The sequence below is a fragment of the Bemisia tabaci genome, chromosome 9, assembly GCF_918797505.1.
Source record: "Bemisia tabaci chromosome 9, PGI_BMITA_v3".
Taxonomy (NCBI): Eukaryota; Metazoa; Arthropoda; class Insecta; order Hemiptera; family Aleyrodidae; genus Bemisia; species Bemisia tabaci.
In genome coordinates, this window is record NC_092801.1 from 36,913,806 (window position 1) to 36,928,517 (window position 14,712).

The 14,712-nt window shown below is 39.9% G+C and overlaps 1 protein-coding gene across 1 annotated transcript in view; it reads left to right on the top strand.

The window, feature by feature from the left end:
- The window catches only part of LOC109036102 (trace amine-associated receptor 8c), a 165,629-nt gene that overhangs the window by 30,738 nt on the left and 120,179 nt on the right, over nt 1–14,712 (top strand). The window contains 2 exon segments of the mRNA XM_019050053.2: nt 571–2,478; nt 2,480–2,617. Of these exon segments, the coding sequence (XP_018905598.2) occupies nt 2,407–2,478; nt 2,480–2,617 (210 nt within the window). The 5' untranslated portion in view covers nt 571–2,406.

The following is a 14,712-nucleotide window of genomic DNA, read 5'->3' on the forward strand; positions in this document are numbered from 1 at the left end:
TGATTCTTGATGCGTAAATTCAAACCACCCGCTCATGAATATACTCAATGCTCTACATGACTCACATCGCGCGCTAAACGTTATCATGACAGTCTCAGCGATATAAAAATCTGGCAACCTCAATCTTGGCGCTTTGGCTCAGCTATAGCAATTACTTATAATTTGAAAAACACATGGTGGGAAATGAACATTACTCGATTGAAAAGCTTGCTGAAACCGTTGTAATGCGCGATTTGACTCACGTAGAGCTTTGAGTTCTTGTGAGCGGGCAGTTCAAATTCCTCGTAACCAATGTGAAATGAAAACGTTAATACCTTCGTTAGGAGTTGGTTTCAGAAATTTTCTTTGCGCGAATCGTGTTCTACGTGAAATTCTGGCCAAGGAGCATGTATCAGATTACTTAAATTCGTACCTTGTCTAGTGTTCAATTTCCCCAGTAAATTCGGGTTTTATCGGAAGAAACTTGGTAACGTCAGGGGGCTCATACGGCATTCTTCCTTAGCACGGCAGAATGTGCCTTATCAATTTATGAGGTTTTAATTTCCTTCGTGTTTTTCTGTTTCTTTTCAGGCGCAAATCACGAGATCACAAACGGGCATAAGGAATAATCTACACTATTAGTAGCTACCGTATGGAGACCATCTTAGCTGGTGCTGCGTGCAGGACCACACGGTGACGTCATTGCGGAACCGCGGTAAAAGGCGAAGCACAGCTCGCACCGGAAGTGACGTAATAAAATGACAGAAAACGCGGGAGCCAATTTCCGGTCGCGTCCCGTTCGTTCCCCGTTTGTCGCTCCAGACTAGCCGGCCTGGAGTGAGAGTGGAAAATGGTTGAGTGAGTCGTGAGGGAATGGAAAATTCGCTGAAAAGACCCGGCAAGCGCGCTGGAGAATCTCAAATATGCGCCAAGGCTCGAGCTTTGGATGTTTCGGTTGTTAGACAGCGATGTCATGGCAGTGCGCCCGGTGCTTCAAACATGTTCGATGCGTCCAGATGCGTTGCAAGGATTTATTTTACAATTTCCACTTTAACGATGCAGAATATTCGAAGTGCCTTCATTGAATTTAGATAGGCAACAATTCAACAGCAAGATTAAAATGGCTCGTGGTTTTTCGGCTGTGTGTTTTCTAAGTTTACTATTTATCTCGTTATATACCTAAGATAGTGAGAAGCAAAATTAAGGCTCCTGTTCGAATAGAACGATCGAGAGTATTTCTCACTCCGGTGCGCGAACTACAAAATGCTAATATTTTGAGTTTCTCTTGTCCATGTATCCACTAATATTCAGTGATATACTTAGCCTTTGTTTTGATGTCTAATCTCCAATGAACTTCGTGCCTCAATCTGCGCTCAAAGCAAAACACAGGCCGGCCTGCAATAAGTTTCTTTGTCCAGCGTAGCTATTTTCAGCCGATTGACTCAAAATCCCTCCCCAGAGTTCATCTAATATCCATCCGCTGTTAAAATTCTTAGCATCTGGATATCCTCCAATTGCTCCATCGTCCAGCGTTGAGATCGCCAATTGACTTCTAAATCCCTTCCCGGAGATCGTCAAATCTTTGATCGAATACGATTCCGCTGTCACTGCTCTCGGCGTCTGGAGATCCTCCAATTGTTCCATCGTCCAACGTGGAGATCTCCAAGCGAATCCTAAATACCCCTTTGGAGGACGTGAATAATTAACTCTGAATCCCTCTTTTGAGATCGTCCTACTTCAATCGCTTACTTTTCAAGCCGCGTCCCGCCTTTGAGTCTCTCGGTGTCTGGAGACCTTCCAAATACTCCGTTGCTCAGCGTGGAGATTTTTTACCTACTTCGTCGCTCAGCGTGGAGATCTCCAAACTACTCCGTCGCTCAGCGTGGAGATCTCCTAACTACTCCGTCACTCAGCGTGGGGATCTTCTAACCACTCCGTCGGTAAGCGTGGATTTCTCCTAACTACTCCGTCGCTCAACGTGGAGATCTTCGAACCACTCCATCGCTCAGCGTGGAGATCTTCGAACTACTCCATCGCTCAGCGTGGAGATCTTCGACCTAATCCATCGGTCAGCGTGGTGATCTCCAAACTTATCCGTCGGTAAGCGTGGAGATCTTCTAACCACTCCGTCGCTCAGCCGTAGAGATCTTCGAACTACTCCATCGCTCAGCGTTGGGATCTTCTAACTACTCCGTCGGTAGACGTGGAGATCTTCTAACCACTCTGTCGCTCAGCGTGGAGATCTTCTAACCACTTCGTCGCTCAGCGTGGAGATCTTCTAACTACTCCGTCGCTCAGCGTTAAGATCTCTTAACTACTCCGTCGATAAGCGTCTAGATCGTCTAAGTATTCCGTCGAGATCACCCTTACTTCAACGCGGTCGGATGCCGTTTAGGACTCGGGGCGTCTGGAGATCGTGAGTGCGCGATGCGGAGCGTGGAGAGCAAGACGACGCTGCTGGCGGCGCCGCCTCTGGACAACTTCACGTGCTCGCCCTCTCGGCCGCCGGCTTTTGACGGCGCTGGGCCTCACGCAGGCCTTCTTCATCGCCACCCTCTCCCTCAGCATCCTCGTCGCCAACCTCCTCGTCATCACCGTCATCAACAGCCGCCGCTACTCCAAGTACATCCACTCACAGGTAGGCATCCATCCATTCTTTCCTCAATATATAAATGGGGGAGGGGTGACATATTGGGGAAAATGGAGATGTTGCATGTGTGAGGAATCTGCGATTTGACTGTTGGCTCTTATGTAAAAGTTCGCGAGAAACACGATGGTGCCACTGGTTTTCTCTGAAATCATCTCCCAAGCTCAAAAAAAGCTCTCAAAGTGAGGTCAAAATGGAGGGGATATCTCACGCTATCCTGAGAGTCCACCTCTACATCAAGACAAACTCTCCATGCAAAGATAGGGAGCAAATACATTGACAGGGCTGCCACTTCATTTTGGGACTCCAAAACTGAAAACACGGCAACCCTGCTAATGTATTTGCTCCCTATCTTTGCATGGAGAGTTTGTCTTGATGTAGAGGTGGACTCTCAGGGTAGGGCGGGATATCTCCTCCATTTTGGCCTCAACTTGAGAGTTTTTTTTGAGTTTGGGAGTTGATTTCAGAGAAAACCAGTGGCACCATCTTATTTCTCGAGAACTTTTACATAAGAAACAGCAGTCAAATCGCAAATCTCTCACACATGCAACATCTCCATTGGTCGGTCTGTCATTATATCTGAACATCTTCACACTCAAGGGTTAATGACTTGCCGATCTACGATATTTTAAATTATGTATGTCGTTCAACGAGTCGATGCCGGTATGACCAATTTCATGTACACTGTCGTGTTTAGGAAAAACGCCTGTTTTTAGACATTCAGTTTTTGGCAGCAGAAAATTTACGGCTAGTGAAACTAAAAAACATTCTTAAATCGATTTTTTCGAAAATGTGGATTGGTTCCTGTCAATCCTATTTGATCAACGCGGTCCAAAAATATGACCGAGTGCCTGTGCCTGATACCCCATTCTGCCGTGCTAAGGAAAAACGCCGTATGAGCTATCAGGCGTTTCCAAATTTTCTTGGGTGAATCACGGATTCTAGAGACGATTTGTAATATTTTCTTCCAACTTTTCAGAATCGCAATTTCACCTAAGTTCCTGAAAATTTCAGGGCAAAATATTCGTAGCGCTCCTCAAAAATAAACATTTAACCGAGAAAATTTGGATTGCATTTTGCAAAAATGAACCACGAGCAATGCAAAGATGCTAAGATTGCCCAAATGCACCTTTCGCAGTATAATACCTGAAATCATGAAAAAAGATGAAATTGACATGGTAATTTTTGTCGTAGATTCATTGTTTTCAGCGAGTAAAATAGAAACTGGCAATAGATAATCAGTGTTTTCTTCCAAGACGAAAGAGGGTGCAACAATCTTAGCAACATTGCAATGCTCCTGGTTCCTTTTTGCAAAATGCAATCCATTTGGCAACTCTCGAATGTTCATACGACGTTTTTCCTTAACGCGGCATATTAAACTCCTGTAAAAATATTCGTTTGGATCCTTGGGCTCTTTTAGGCGAGAAACTCGGTGCGAGGGGTAATCTGCCGTGCTAAGGAAAAACATCGTATGCACCTTCAGGCGTTGTCAAATTTCCGTTAACAAATCGCTAATTTATAGGAAAATTTCTGAATATTTTTCTGTCAATTTTTCAGATAATTTTGTTCGTAATTTGATCTAAATTGTCAGAAAATTTCAAGGAAAAATATTCATAACTCTCTTCAAAAATGAACATTTTATCGGAGGAAATTTGGCAACTCTCGAATATTCATACGGCGTGTTTCCTTAGCACGGCGGTAATCATCATGACAACGCGGTGGGGCGGTGAGTGACACGTAAAATGAACGCAAAGAGTGTGTAATCCCACCCCGGGTGCGTTGTACTCCTGGCGAGCCCATTTATACTCCTGTCGGCTTAGCGCGCGGCTCACGGCGAAAAACTCCCGTCTGAGGACGAGCTTCATGAATAACCCCCGCTGAACAAGTGCCTTAACGCCTACCGCCTTTCAATCGGAGTAGGCCTCTTTGGCTCCTCTGTCAAAAATCCAACTTAATTTGTGCTCGGCTCTCGATTTTGCTCAAAGAGCTCCCGTTTCCCTCGGATGTGTGACCTCGTTTTCTGCCGTCCTCAGGCCTCGTCTCCACGAAGTCGAGACGAAGTCTACGAAGGCGGGAAAAATATTGAGTAGGTCAATATCAAGGGTGGGAACCAAAATAGTCAGATATGTAACTGTCAAATACTTAGCAATTGAAAAGTGACATCTTTTTTATTTAAATTTGATTGACATGTGTTGAAATTAAGTTTTTTGAAGTGCAAATTTTCCTGAAAATTTGTGATTTGCAGAAGGATATTGGATCGCATTAAGCAAAAAGGAATCAGCGTAATTACAGTGTCTTCAAAATGGTGCAACATTTTCTTTTTGTTATGAGTACAGTATTAAAATGTACGCAAGCATTTTACTTTAAATTTAACCATTTTTTGGTGGGAAGCCAAAACCATTTCAATTTCACCGAAAAAAAGGGAAGTTGATTTAAAATTCTTAATGTAAAAAAAAATGTGCGAGAACTTAAAAAATGCTGAATTACCCGCTGCGATAGTCACTTCAGCGATTCCGAGATGTAAAACTAGCCGCTGCGGCGGGTAAATCGGCATTTTATAACTCTTGCACTTTTTTTTTTTTTTTTTTTTTTTTTTTTTTTTTTTTTTTTTTTTACGTCTAGAATGTTAAATCAACTTCAATTTTCTTTCGGTGGAGATTTCTAGATACTCATGATGTAGCAGCATGTTTACATCATTGTAATCGCGCTGGATCCTTTTTGCCAATGCGATCCATTCGGCATCGCCTGGCGGCTCATTCGGCGTTTATTAATCTTAGCACGGCAGAGCTGAGGCAAGCGTTTTTGTAGTTTCATCGTCGTTTTATTTTTGCTTCGGCTGAAGTTTGAAACAGACTCATTGATAACATCGGCATCAGCGAAGTCTTCAAAGGGACACGTCGTCTAAGTGGGCTCGCATGGTGTTACACACACATTGATCGGCCGAGCCGCCGCCAGCGCACAGTGGATCGAGTCGATTTGAGAGGTCGGACATGAAATTTTTGTCTAAAATTGCAATTTTGATGTTCACTGGGAAAAAAGCACATTGGATCTAGAGTCCAGACTCCTAAAAACATAGACAAGAAAAAGTACTCTTGATTCAATCATAGCTTAAATCAAGAACCAAGCTTCTTAATTTAAGCGGCTTTCGTTTTGATTCAGGCAAAAGTCCGATTGAATCAAGAGTATTTTTTCTTGCCAATGTTTTTCAAGAGTCTGGACTCTAGATCCAATGTGTTTTTTTCCTGTTTTTTTGGCCACATTTTAAATTTTAAGGGGTGTTCAGGGAAGAGGGGGGGAAAGGGAAGAGAATAACGACAAAACTAGCCATATCAGATGAGCGTGTATATGTCGCAGGCAAAAAGTAGAATCAGACATTTTGTCAAATGCCTAGGCAAATAGTCAAATATTATAACTTAGATTGAAATTCTGATTCTCTTCCTGATTTCAGACAAAACCATTCATTGCTCCTGCAAGAAGAAACTCTCAGTAAAAATTTGCACACACAATAGTATTTTAAACAATTTTTAGCTCCTGAAGAGACACTGATCTTGAAATTTTCAGCAGGTCGTAAAATACAGAATTTTTGGAGTTTCAACATTTAAAAATATGAGAAGCAATTGAAGAGGAAGAGACAAAAAGAGTTCGTAGGATTCATGAGTTATTTTCCCAAAAATAGTGAAAAATCGTGAGCTCCTCGCCATAAATTCACAAAATTTTGTAGACCGTCAAAATTTGACTATCTGCCGAGGCATTTGACAAAATGCCTGATTTCACTATTTGCCTGCGACATATATACGTGAGAAGAACAAGGAGACAAGTGATGGTGCGTAACCATAGATACATACATATCGACAGTGTAAGTCGGCAATCACATAACTCGTTTGCGGTGTCTGAAAATCTCCGCCTCTATAATATTTTTTTAAAGGAGAACAAATTGACATCATTTCTTGAAGTTTTTGCAGATTTTTCCTCACATAGAGAAGAAAAATCACGACAGTTTTAAGAATTGCCGTTGAGTAGGTTTCCGTTTAAAAAATGAAGTATGCTAGGAAGTCTGCGACGTTCGCAAACCGAGTTATGTGATGGCCGACTTACACCGTCGATATGCAATATACAGGCGAAATTGTACAGGGTGCTTCCAGCAGACAATTCTACGAGGAAACCAATGGAGCCACTTTTAGAACCTCAAAGTTTTGTACGAATGGAGTTTTAGACCCTGTCCACACGAGCGCGGTTCGAGGAACTTATTCGACGAACTGCCCAGTTCCCGGAACTTATTCTTTGAAACGAGGCATGCTGTCCACACGAGTTCGCCCTAACTGAACCGGAACTTCAATAACACTATACAATTATCGCAAAATAATAGATTATTACGGCCGCCAAAGTAACAAAAATAAATACCAAGACATGTAAAGGACGTAAAAAACAAAAACAAACAAATTCACATCAAAAGAAACATATATAGAAGCTCGTAATACGGGGGAAGTTCCGGGTTTTGGAGGAATAAGTTTTTTAGCTCAGCTAAAACTTGTTCCGGGAACAAGTTCCTCGGAATAAGTTCCACGAACCGCGCTCGTGTGGACAAGGCCTTAAGCTTTTATAGTTTCCAGATTTTGTCCGACCCTCCTATTGACCCCATCTACCGTGCGGCGCGCGAGGAAGGGGGCATTTGAGGGGAGACGGGGTGGGAGAGGGGGCACGGGGGGCTTTGAATGTCGCCTGGCGTCTCGCATGATTAATCCGGATCGTTTTTCAGTCGCTACAGCGGGGAGTTTTCAGCGAGGCCCAAAATAAGAGGCCGTGCAGCACCAAGGGTAATGATGATGGAGCCTGCACTTAGGATTGGATGTATGCCTGTCGCAGTTGAAGGGGAGTCGGGCTGGGTCTCTTAATCGTCGGGATTTCATCAAAGGCAAAACTATTTAAAGGAAAAAATCGCGATCAAAACCAGATTCAGCCCGACTTCATTTGGACTCAGTTAAACAGACAGTTAAACCAAATGCAAGAACAGTTCAAGAGTGAAGAATATCCATAGATGAAACTAGGAGTCGCACCTTTAGACCAAGGGGAATAACAAAACAATTGTCAACTTCTAGCAGCCGCATCAGATTAAAGATCATATACGAATCAAATTCAAAGCCATTAAAATCTCTATATTCGTAGCTTCAAAATCACTGATGACCGAAAACTTTACATGTTAGGATATAGGATTTTTTATTTCATCCATTCAATATAAGATTCGAATAGAAGGAAAACTAGAAAAACTAAAATTACCAAAGGTAAAATTGTTCAAAAGGACTCCATGGTTTGATTGTCCAAATCATAACATTTAATTAAAGACTCAAATGTTAAATGAACCATTATATACACAACAAACACGAAATTAGTAAAATAGTTAAAAACGAAAAATCATAAAAAAATGTCATTTGTTCTTTTGTAAAACTAGCACTATTTTGAAATCTTACATTACTCAACAACAGATCAAACAGATCGTATTCGATACATCAAACAGGTGCACTGGAAAAAAAACACATTGGATCTAGAGTTCAGACTCTTAAAAACATTGACAAGAAAAAATACTCTTGATTCAATCAGATTTAAGCTTAAATCAAGGGCCAAGCCTCTTAATTTGAGCGGATTTCCTTTTGATTTAAGCTTAAATCTGATTGAATCAAGAGTCCTTTTTCTTGTCAATGTTTTCAAGAGTCTGGACTCTGGATCCAATGTGTTTTTTTTTCAATGTGAGATTGTTTCGATATCGATTGGCTCAACATGTAAACATAGCCTCAAAAGTCACTGTAGAAATCGGAGGGAAGGGTCGTGATTTGGCCACGGAGGTGTTGTACCGTATCACACGAGATTGGAGGCACTGATAAATCTATACGGATTTGAATATTATATCCAATATCGACACATTGTTGACCGTGTTTGGACTTTGCTTTTACATCTTTATTTATTGGTGAGGAATATAGTTATAGTCATCATGATAATGACATCTTTCAAAACTACGAAGTTCACTCGCAAATCAAATCGAGTGACGAAGACAAAAAAGAGTGGTAGTCGAAAAACTTACCGAGTCCTAGTATCCGTATTCAATAACATTTAGCATGATTTTTGACTTCATCAGAGGAAAAAGTTTCCTGATTAAAACAGAAATATGCTCAAATTTACCGCCAAGAAGATTTTCTACTGAATCAATAAAGAAAATGATGCTTGTTCAAAGAAGAAAAGCTGCTTCTTTAAAGGGAATAGTCACTCACATTAAGAAGAGACCCGTTTTCCTTCCGCAATTTTATTCTTGATTCAAATACAATCTTCTTGACGTCACACTCAAGAATTTCTCTGCTTAAACCGAGTCATTTTTTTTCTCCAATGAAATTCAAAAATTTAGCTAAACGTTATCAAATACGGATGCTAGTTTTTAGTGAGTTTTTGGACTACCGCTCTCTTTTTGTGCCGTAGTATCTTGATTTATTTTGCGAGGAAAGCTCCGTACTCTCAAAAGATGCCTGACATTCTTAATATGCCAGAGCGCCTTCAATTTCGTATGATACTGTGCAACACCTCTGTTGTGAAATAGTTGCTTGAGGCGCCATGGTCGTGGCCAGCGCCTACAAACCTAAGGGGATACTTCAGGCATTGCGCAATGCGTGAAGTATCCCCTTAGGTTTGTAGGAGCCAGTGCGCGTTTTGCGCTGGCAGCACGCTGCTCCGCTGTGTGATGGGCTGTAATATTTAAACTCGCGGAGCCAGCGTTTTTCAACTCATGATTTTGAAATGTTGGGACACCCTGCATGGATTATTCTCATTTAAATTGATGAAAAAAAAAAAAAAAAATATGTACAAAAGGAAAACATAATGTGTGTTCTGTAAATATTAAGGCGGTTCCATGTCAAATGTAGCGATTTAATTAAGCACTTTCATTTTTTGTTTTATATTTTGTGCTTATTCTTCACTGCAGCGAGGGTGAATACGGAACCAATCCTTCAAAATCACGTATTTGAATCTAGAGATCGGTGTAAAAATGGGTTAAAACCAAAAATTGCGTGCTTCTTGGTTTTTCCCCCTCTTTTATTCCTTTTGTACAGTTTCACTCAACACAACTACGGCTCATTGACATTAATATTGATGACATCGCCTAAAAAAAAGCGTTGCAAATACTAGCCACGTTGAAAAATATGAATATTTTTAAATGAAGTAATATTTTCATTAACACAGAAACAAAGACAAAGAGAGAGAGAAAGAGAGAAAAAGAAACATACATAAGGTATAACTTAAATCGAAAATTTCAAGAATAGAAATAAAACCAAACATTCATCAATGACAGTTTGATAAGAAGAATTAAAAGCAGAAAGTAACATTTCATTTAAAAGATGAGTTATTATAAGAACACTTCCTTCTCTCTCAATCGTCTCATTTCAATATTGTCAATATGAATTTACATCGGACTTAAATATTATCTCTTGAAGCAAGTCACTGTTGCTTACTTTACAAGTGGACGTAAACTACTGGACAAATCAGGTGCGCGGACAAAAAACCGTTGACGTAAAGTACTGAGTTGAACCCGTCTATATTTTCGTTGATATTTGGACGAACATGAAAAATTTCATCAATTACATATATATTAAAAAGTACCAGACTAGGTCAACGTTTAAAATAAAATTTAAAACCTCACTAGTCAGAGAAAATTCGAAACTATCCGATGCGCGTTTCGACGCATTGGATAATCATCAGGGGCGCGACATTCGTGAAAAATTTGTAAAATACTGTAAATATAAATAAGCCTTTGGTCCGCTTCAACAAAAAACGGACTGTGCGAATCAAAATTTCATGTAAAAGGCATCATTTCATGGCTCTATTTTGATATATATCATCCGTACTTTCAAATAAATTTAGTTGTGGGCCTAACTTTTCCATTAGCCCTCGCTTTACGTGAGAGATGTTTTGCTAGAGTGGAATCGGCCGTGCATCCCACGACGCACAGTGTGTCAAGTGAGGATCACATATGGTTTTTTTTACTATAACTGCAAATTCAGCGGTCTATTTAGTGAAATTTTTAAAGTTTAAGGGATACTTTTTAAAGGGAATTTCACTAGGAAACCAATAGGACCACTTTTAGGACCTCCATATTTTGTAATAATAGAGATACGAGCGTTTGAAGTTTCTAAATTTTGTCCGACTTCCCTCATCGACTCGATTCACTGTGCGACGTGATGGTACAAAACTCGATTCAAAAGTTTTTTTGCGGTCTGCGGACTACACATTAACCGATGGCAAATTGGAATCGAGACAGGTTGCCGAAGTGGCGCGTAAAATATAGATTGAATTTCCTCTCATCTCGGATTTTTGCCGAAAACGTTTCATAAAAATATGACAACCGTGACCGTAAGTTTTCAATGCCACTCCAGTCTTTTCCCCCTCTCGATTAGCTTGTGCCTTTGTGAGGCAACCGTTAAAGTTTTTTGAGGTCGCCAATTGGCACTAGCAATTTTATCAATCATGGACTCGGAACACGGGATACGTTCTTCTCACGTTCAAGATCTTGTAAATTTAGTTACGCCCTCTATATTTTACTTTGGTCAACTACCACTTATGTGCTATGTTTTTAAAACGAAAATAGAAGCGAGACAATGCCTTTATCGAAGGCTATTAGTCAAATCAGGCATTTTATCAAATGCCCGGGCAGATAGTCCAATTTAGACAGCTCACGAAATGGAGAATTTGCAAGGGTCTGAAATTTTATGAATTTCCTGTTTAAGTGGAATCCTCTGAGTGAACTGAACACGAAGATACCCTTGATTCATAAATTGAGCAATTATTAGAGGAGATATGACAAAATAACCGATTCTGCTAAAATACATGTGTTTAAATGGGAAATGCCGCCAGATGACGAAGGCGGCACATTTTCTCACTTTTAAATCAATTTTTCTCCAATTTCCCATGTCAGAAAAAAATTATGAAAAATACTGCGAATTCAGCTCATTAGGCACTTTCAGATGAAGCAATAAAAAAATTGCGTGCAAATTCTCCATTTTGTAAATTTATGACAGAGAGCTAACGAGCTTTCAATGCTTTGGGAAAAAATAACCCATCACATCTTCGAACTCGCCTTGTTCCATCCTCTTCAAATAATTCTCGCATTTGCAAAAATTGAAATAGCAGGAATTCTGTGTTTTCATTACATGTTGAAAATTCCAAGATAAATATCCATTCAGGAGCGAAAAATCGTTTAATATACTATTGTATGATGCAAATTTTTACAGAAAATGCTTTTCTACATTAGCAATGAATTACTTCGTCCAAAATTAGGAATAGAATCAGAATTTCTGGAAATTGCTCAAGTCAATTTTGCAACCTTAGAATGAAGTTCCGTTCCTTCGTTCGGGAAACAACGCCATATTCCTTTATTCTGTACTGCCGTGCTAAGAAAAAACGCCTTATGAGTCTTCAGATGTTGCCATATTTCCTTTAATAAAAGTCCACTTTACTGGGAAAATCGTAATTTTTTCAAATTTTTCAGATAATTTTGATCGCGATTTAAATTGTAATTCCTGAGAATTTTGAGAAAATTATGCACAACCTTCCTCACAAACACAAGTTTTATTGAGGAAATTGGCAACTCTCGAATGTTCATACGGCCTTTTTCCTTAGCACGGCAATGTGGAACATGGGATTTTGAATTGAACCGATTTTTGCAAAATTTGACAGCAGAGTTGAAGGGTCAGAGTATCCTGGTCGACGGTCGACCCGTGCGTTCAAGCGAAGCAACGAACTACACCTCTAGAATGGCCGACCAGTGTTAGAGACCCGGAACGTTTTGAAGTTGATATAGGTTAGGTTTACTTGGGCTCACACAGCAGGCTGCCATCTAAACCCATGTCAGACGCTGCCCACATTTTGCCGAATATTGTTGAATAAAGTGATAGCAATGAAAAGATTGCATAATAATCGCACCTCCAAAGGTTTTCTTAACTCAAAAAATAGGAACTTTGAAAGCAAACCTAAAAAAAAATGAAAGTTTTACATAGGTTGAAATTTTCACATGTAATCCTTATGGGCAAGACGCAGCAGAAATGGAGATTGAGGTTAGCTATACTTGGGCTCCCACCCCCCTCCTGCCTTCAAAAACCGGCCCTTGCGCGTTACGCAGGTTTGCTATCTCACGGCCATTCTAGAGGTGTAGTTCGTTGAAGCGAAGTAGACACCACGAAAAAAAGGCCTTGGCGAAAAAGGGATGCTTTATAAGCGTATGACCAGGTTAGCCGAATTTTAGACATTCCTCCTATTCTTGCGGTAGCCACACATACAAAACTAACAATTTCTGAATAAAATTGGCACTCTCGCATATTGGCCAGGCGGACCTCGAATAGCCAATTACTCGCTTTCAATGAACTGCAAAGGTAGGGGACCGCTCCAGAGGCCCATCAACAGTGCTGCTGTGGAAAAACACAGTGTGAACGTTCAAATGTTGCCTAATTTCTTTCAGTACTGTATTTAATTTTGAGAGAAGGCATAACGATTTTTCCTTCAAATTTTTAGATATACAGGATTAGATTGCGGAAAAAATTATCCTAAAAATTAGTAGAAAAATAATTCACAAGTATCCTAGGAAATTTTTATTTAGTTGAAGGAATTTTAGCAACGTGTGAAGGCTAATACGGCATTTTTCTTTAGCATGGTAGAGTAGTACAGCATCATTGTTTCTGCAAAAACTCTGATCTCAAAGAGCTCATTTGTTAGAATCAACGAGTGTATTGACAAGTGAAAAAAGTTTTGGCGCGTATACGTAGAGTGCCGTTTTTGCAATCGTTTCGATCCCCGATTCGATACAATGTATCAAGTATACCGTGGTTCTTTGTCGGAAAGTGACTCGCCGGATTAGAATTTTTCGAAGCTACTCCAAAGTTTACTTATGTGTCAAAAACTACGATTGATAATTTTTTTTTACTTTTTCTGTAGTTTTTAAATTTAGATAGTGAACATGAAGAGTCTGGGGTTGGACTCTTAAATGCCACCAGTACCTCCTCCGCAGGGGAGTACTGTCTGTTCCAAGCACATCTACAAATACATTTTTATTTACATATCATTCATATATAAAACTCACCAAATTCTTTAAGCAAACAGAAATGTCATCCAAATTGTCAGGTGTAATTTTAAAACAAAGTAAGGGAAGATTTTAGACAACTTTGAATCCTATCAGAAACATTTACTTGTAAACTCTGCCGCCAAGTTAGGGGGCCCCCTTCACTTGGACTGTATTTTGCGGTTCAGAACTACATACCTGAAAACAACTATCTACACAAGGAAACAAATAGAATATATGTCGTATCCATAAAAAGCTAGATATTGTAGCTCCTAATTGCAAAATGTAGTCCAACTCTGCTTCCTCTAAGTTCACATTCAGAAAACGCCTTTATTTGGTGCTAAGCAGCCCAAAAGAGAGTTTTAAACAGATGAAAATTGAATACCAGATGACTGTATTAGTAGTTCGTGTCTCTTCGCGCACTTTTGTTGTTGTAAATGTCTTTTAATACGTATCTACAGAGATGTTTAATAATCTCCATATCTCTAAACAACTGGAACAATTAGTGCTTCGTTCCAAACTTTACTATAAAAAGGTACACGCAAACTAAACAGTCGTTTCAGTGGCATTGATGTGAGGAGTGAAGTTAAAATTTACAGAATCTAAAATTAAGCATGGAGTCATCATAAAAGACCGACTGAAAATCAGAAACGGGGAAAAAATAAGGACGTCAAAAAAGGGCTCCATGCCGTGGATGCGGGTTTGAACTTTTTTCAACTGTCTGCTGAGTTTCGGTGTGGTCTGAAAGCTCCCAAAGTGTTGTATCAGCCGTGCGTTGTGTCAGGATCCGTTTATGCTATGGTGCCAAATTGTATCGAAGCTGATGTCTCATTTTAAAAAAAAGCATTAGATTTCTAGAAAAAAAACAGTGTTTTTGTTTCAATAAAAGACGCATTTCATGCCTTCATATTAGGGGTTTTTTGGTCATTTTCATCGGGTTTGTTTAATCGCCCGATGAATTCTGTTGATAATGGTAAACAAATTGTTCAGATTTTTCCCTCCG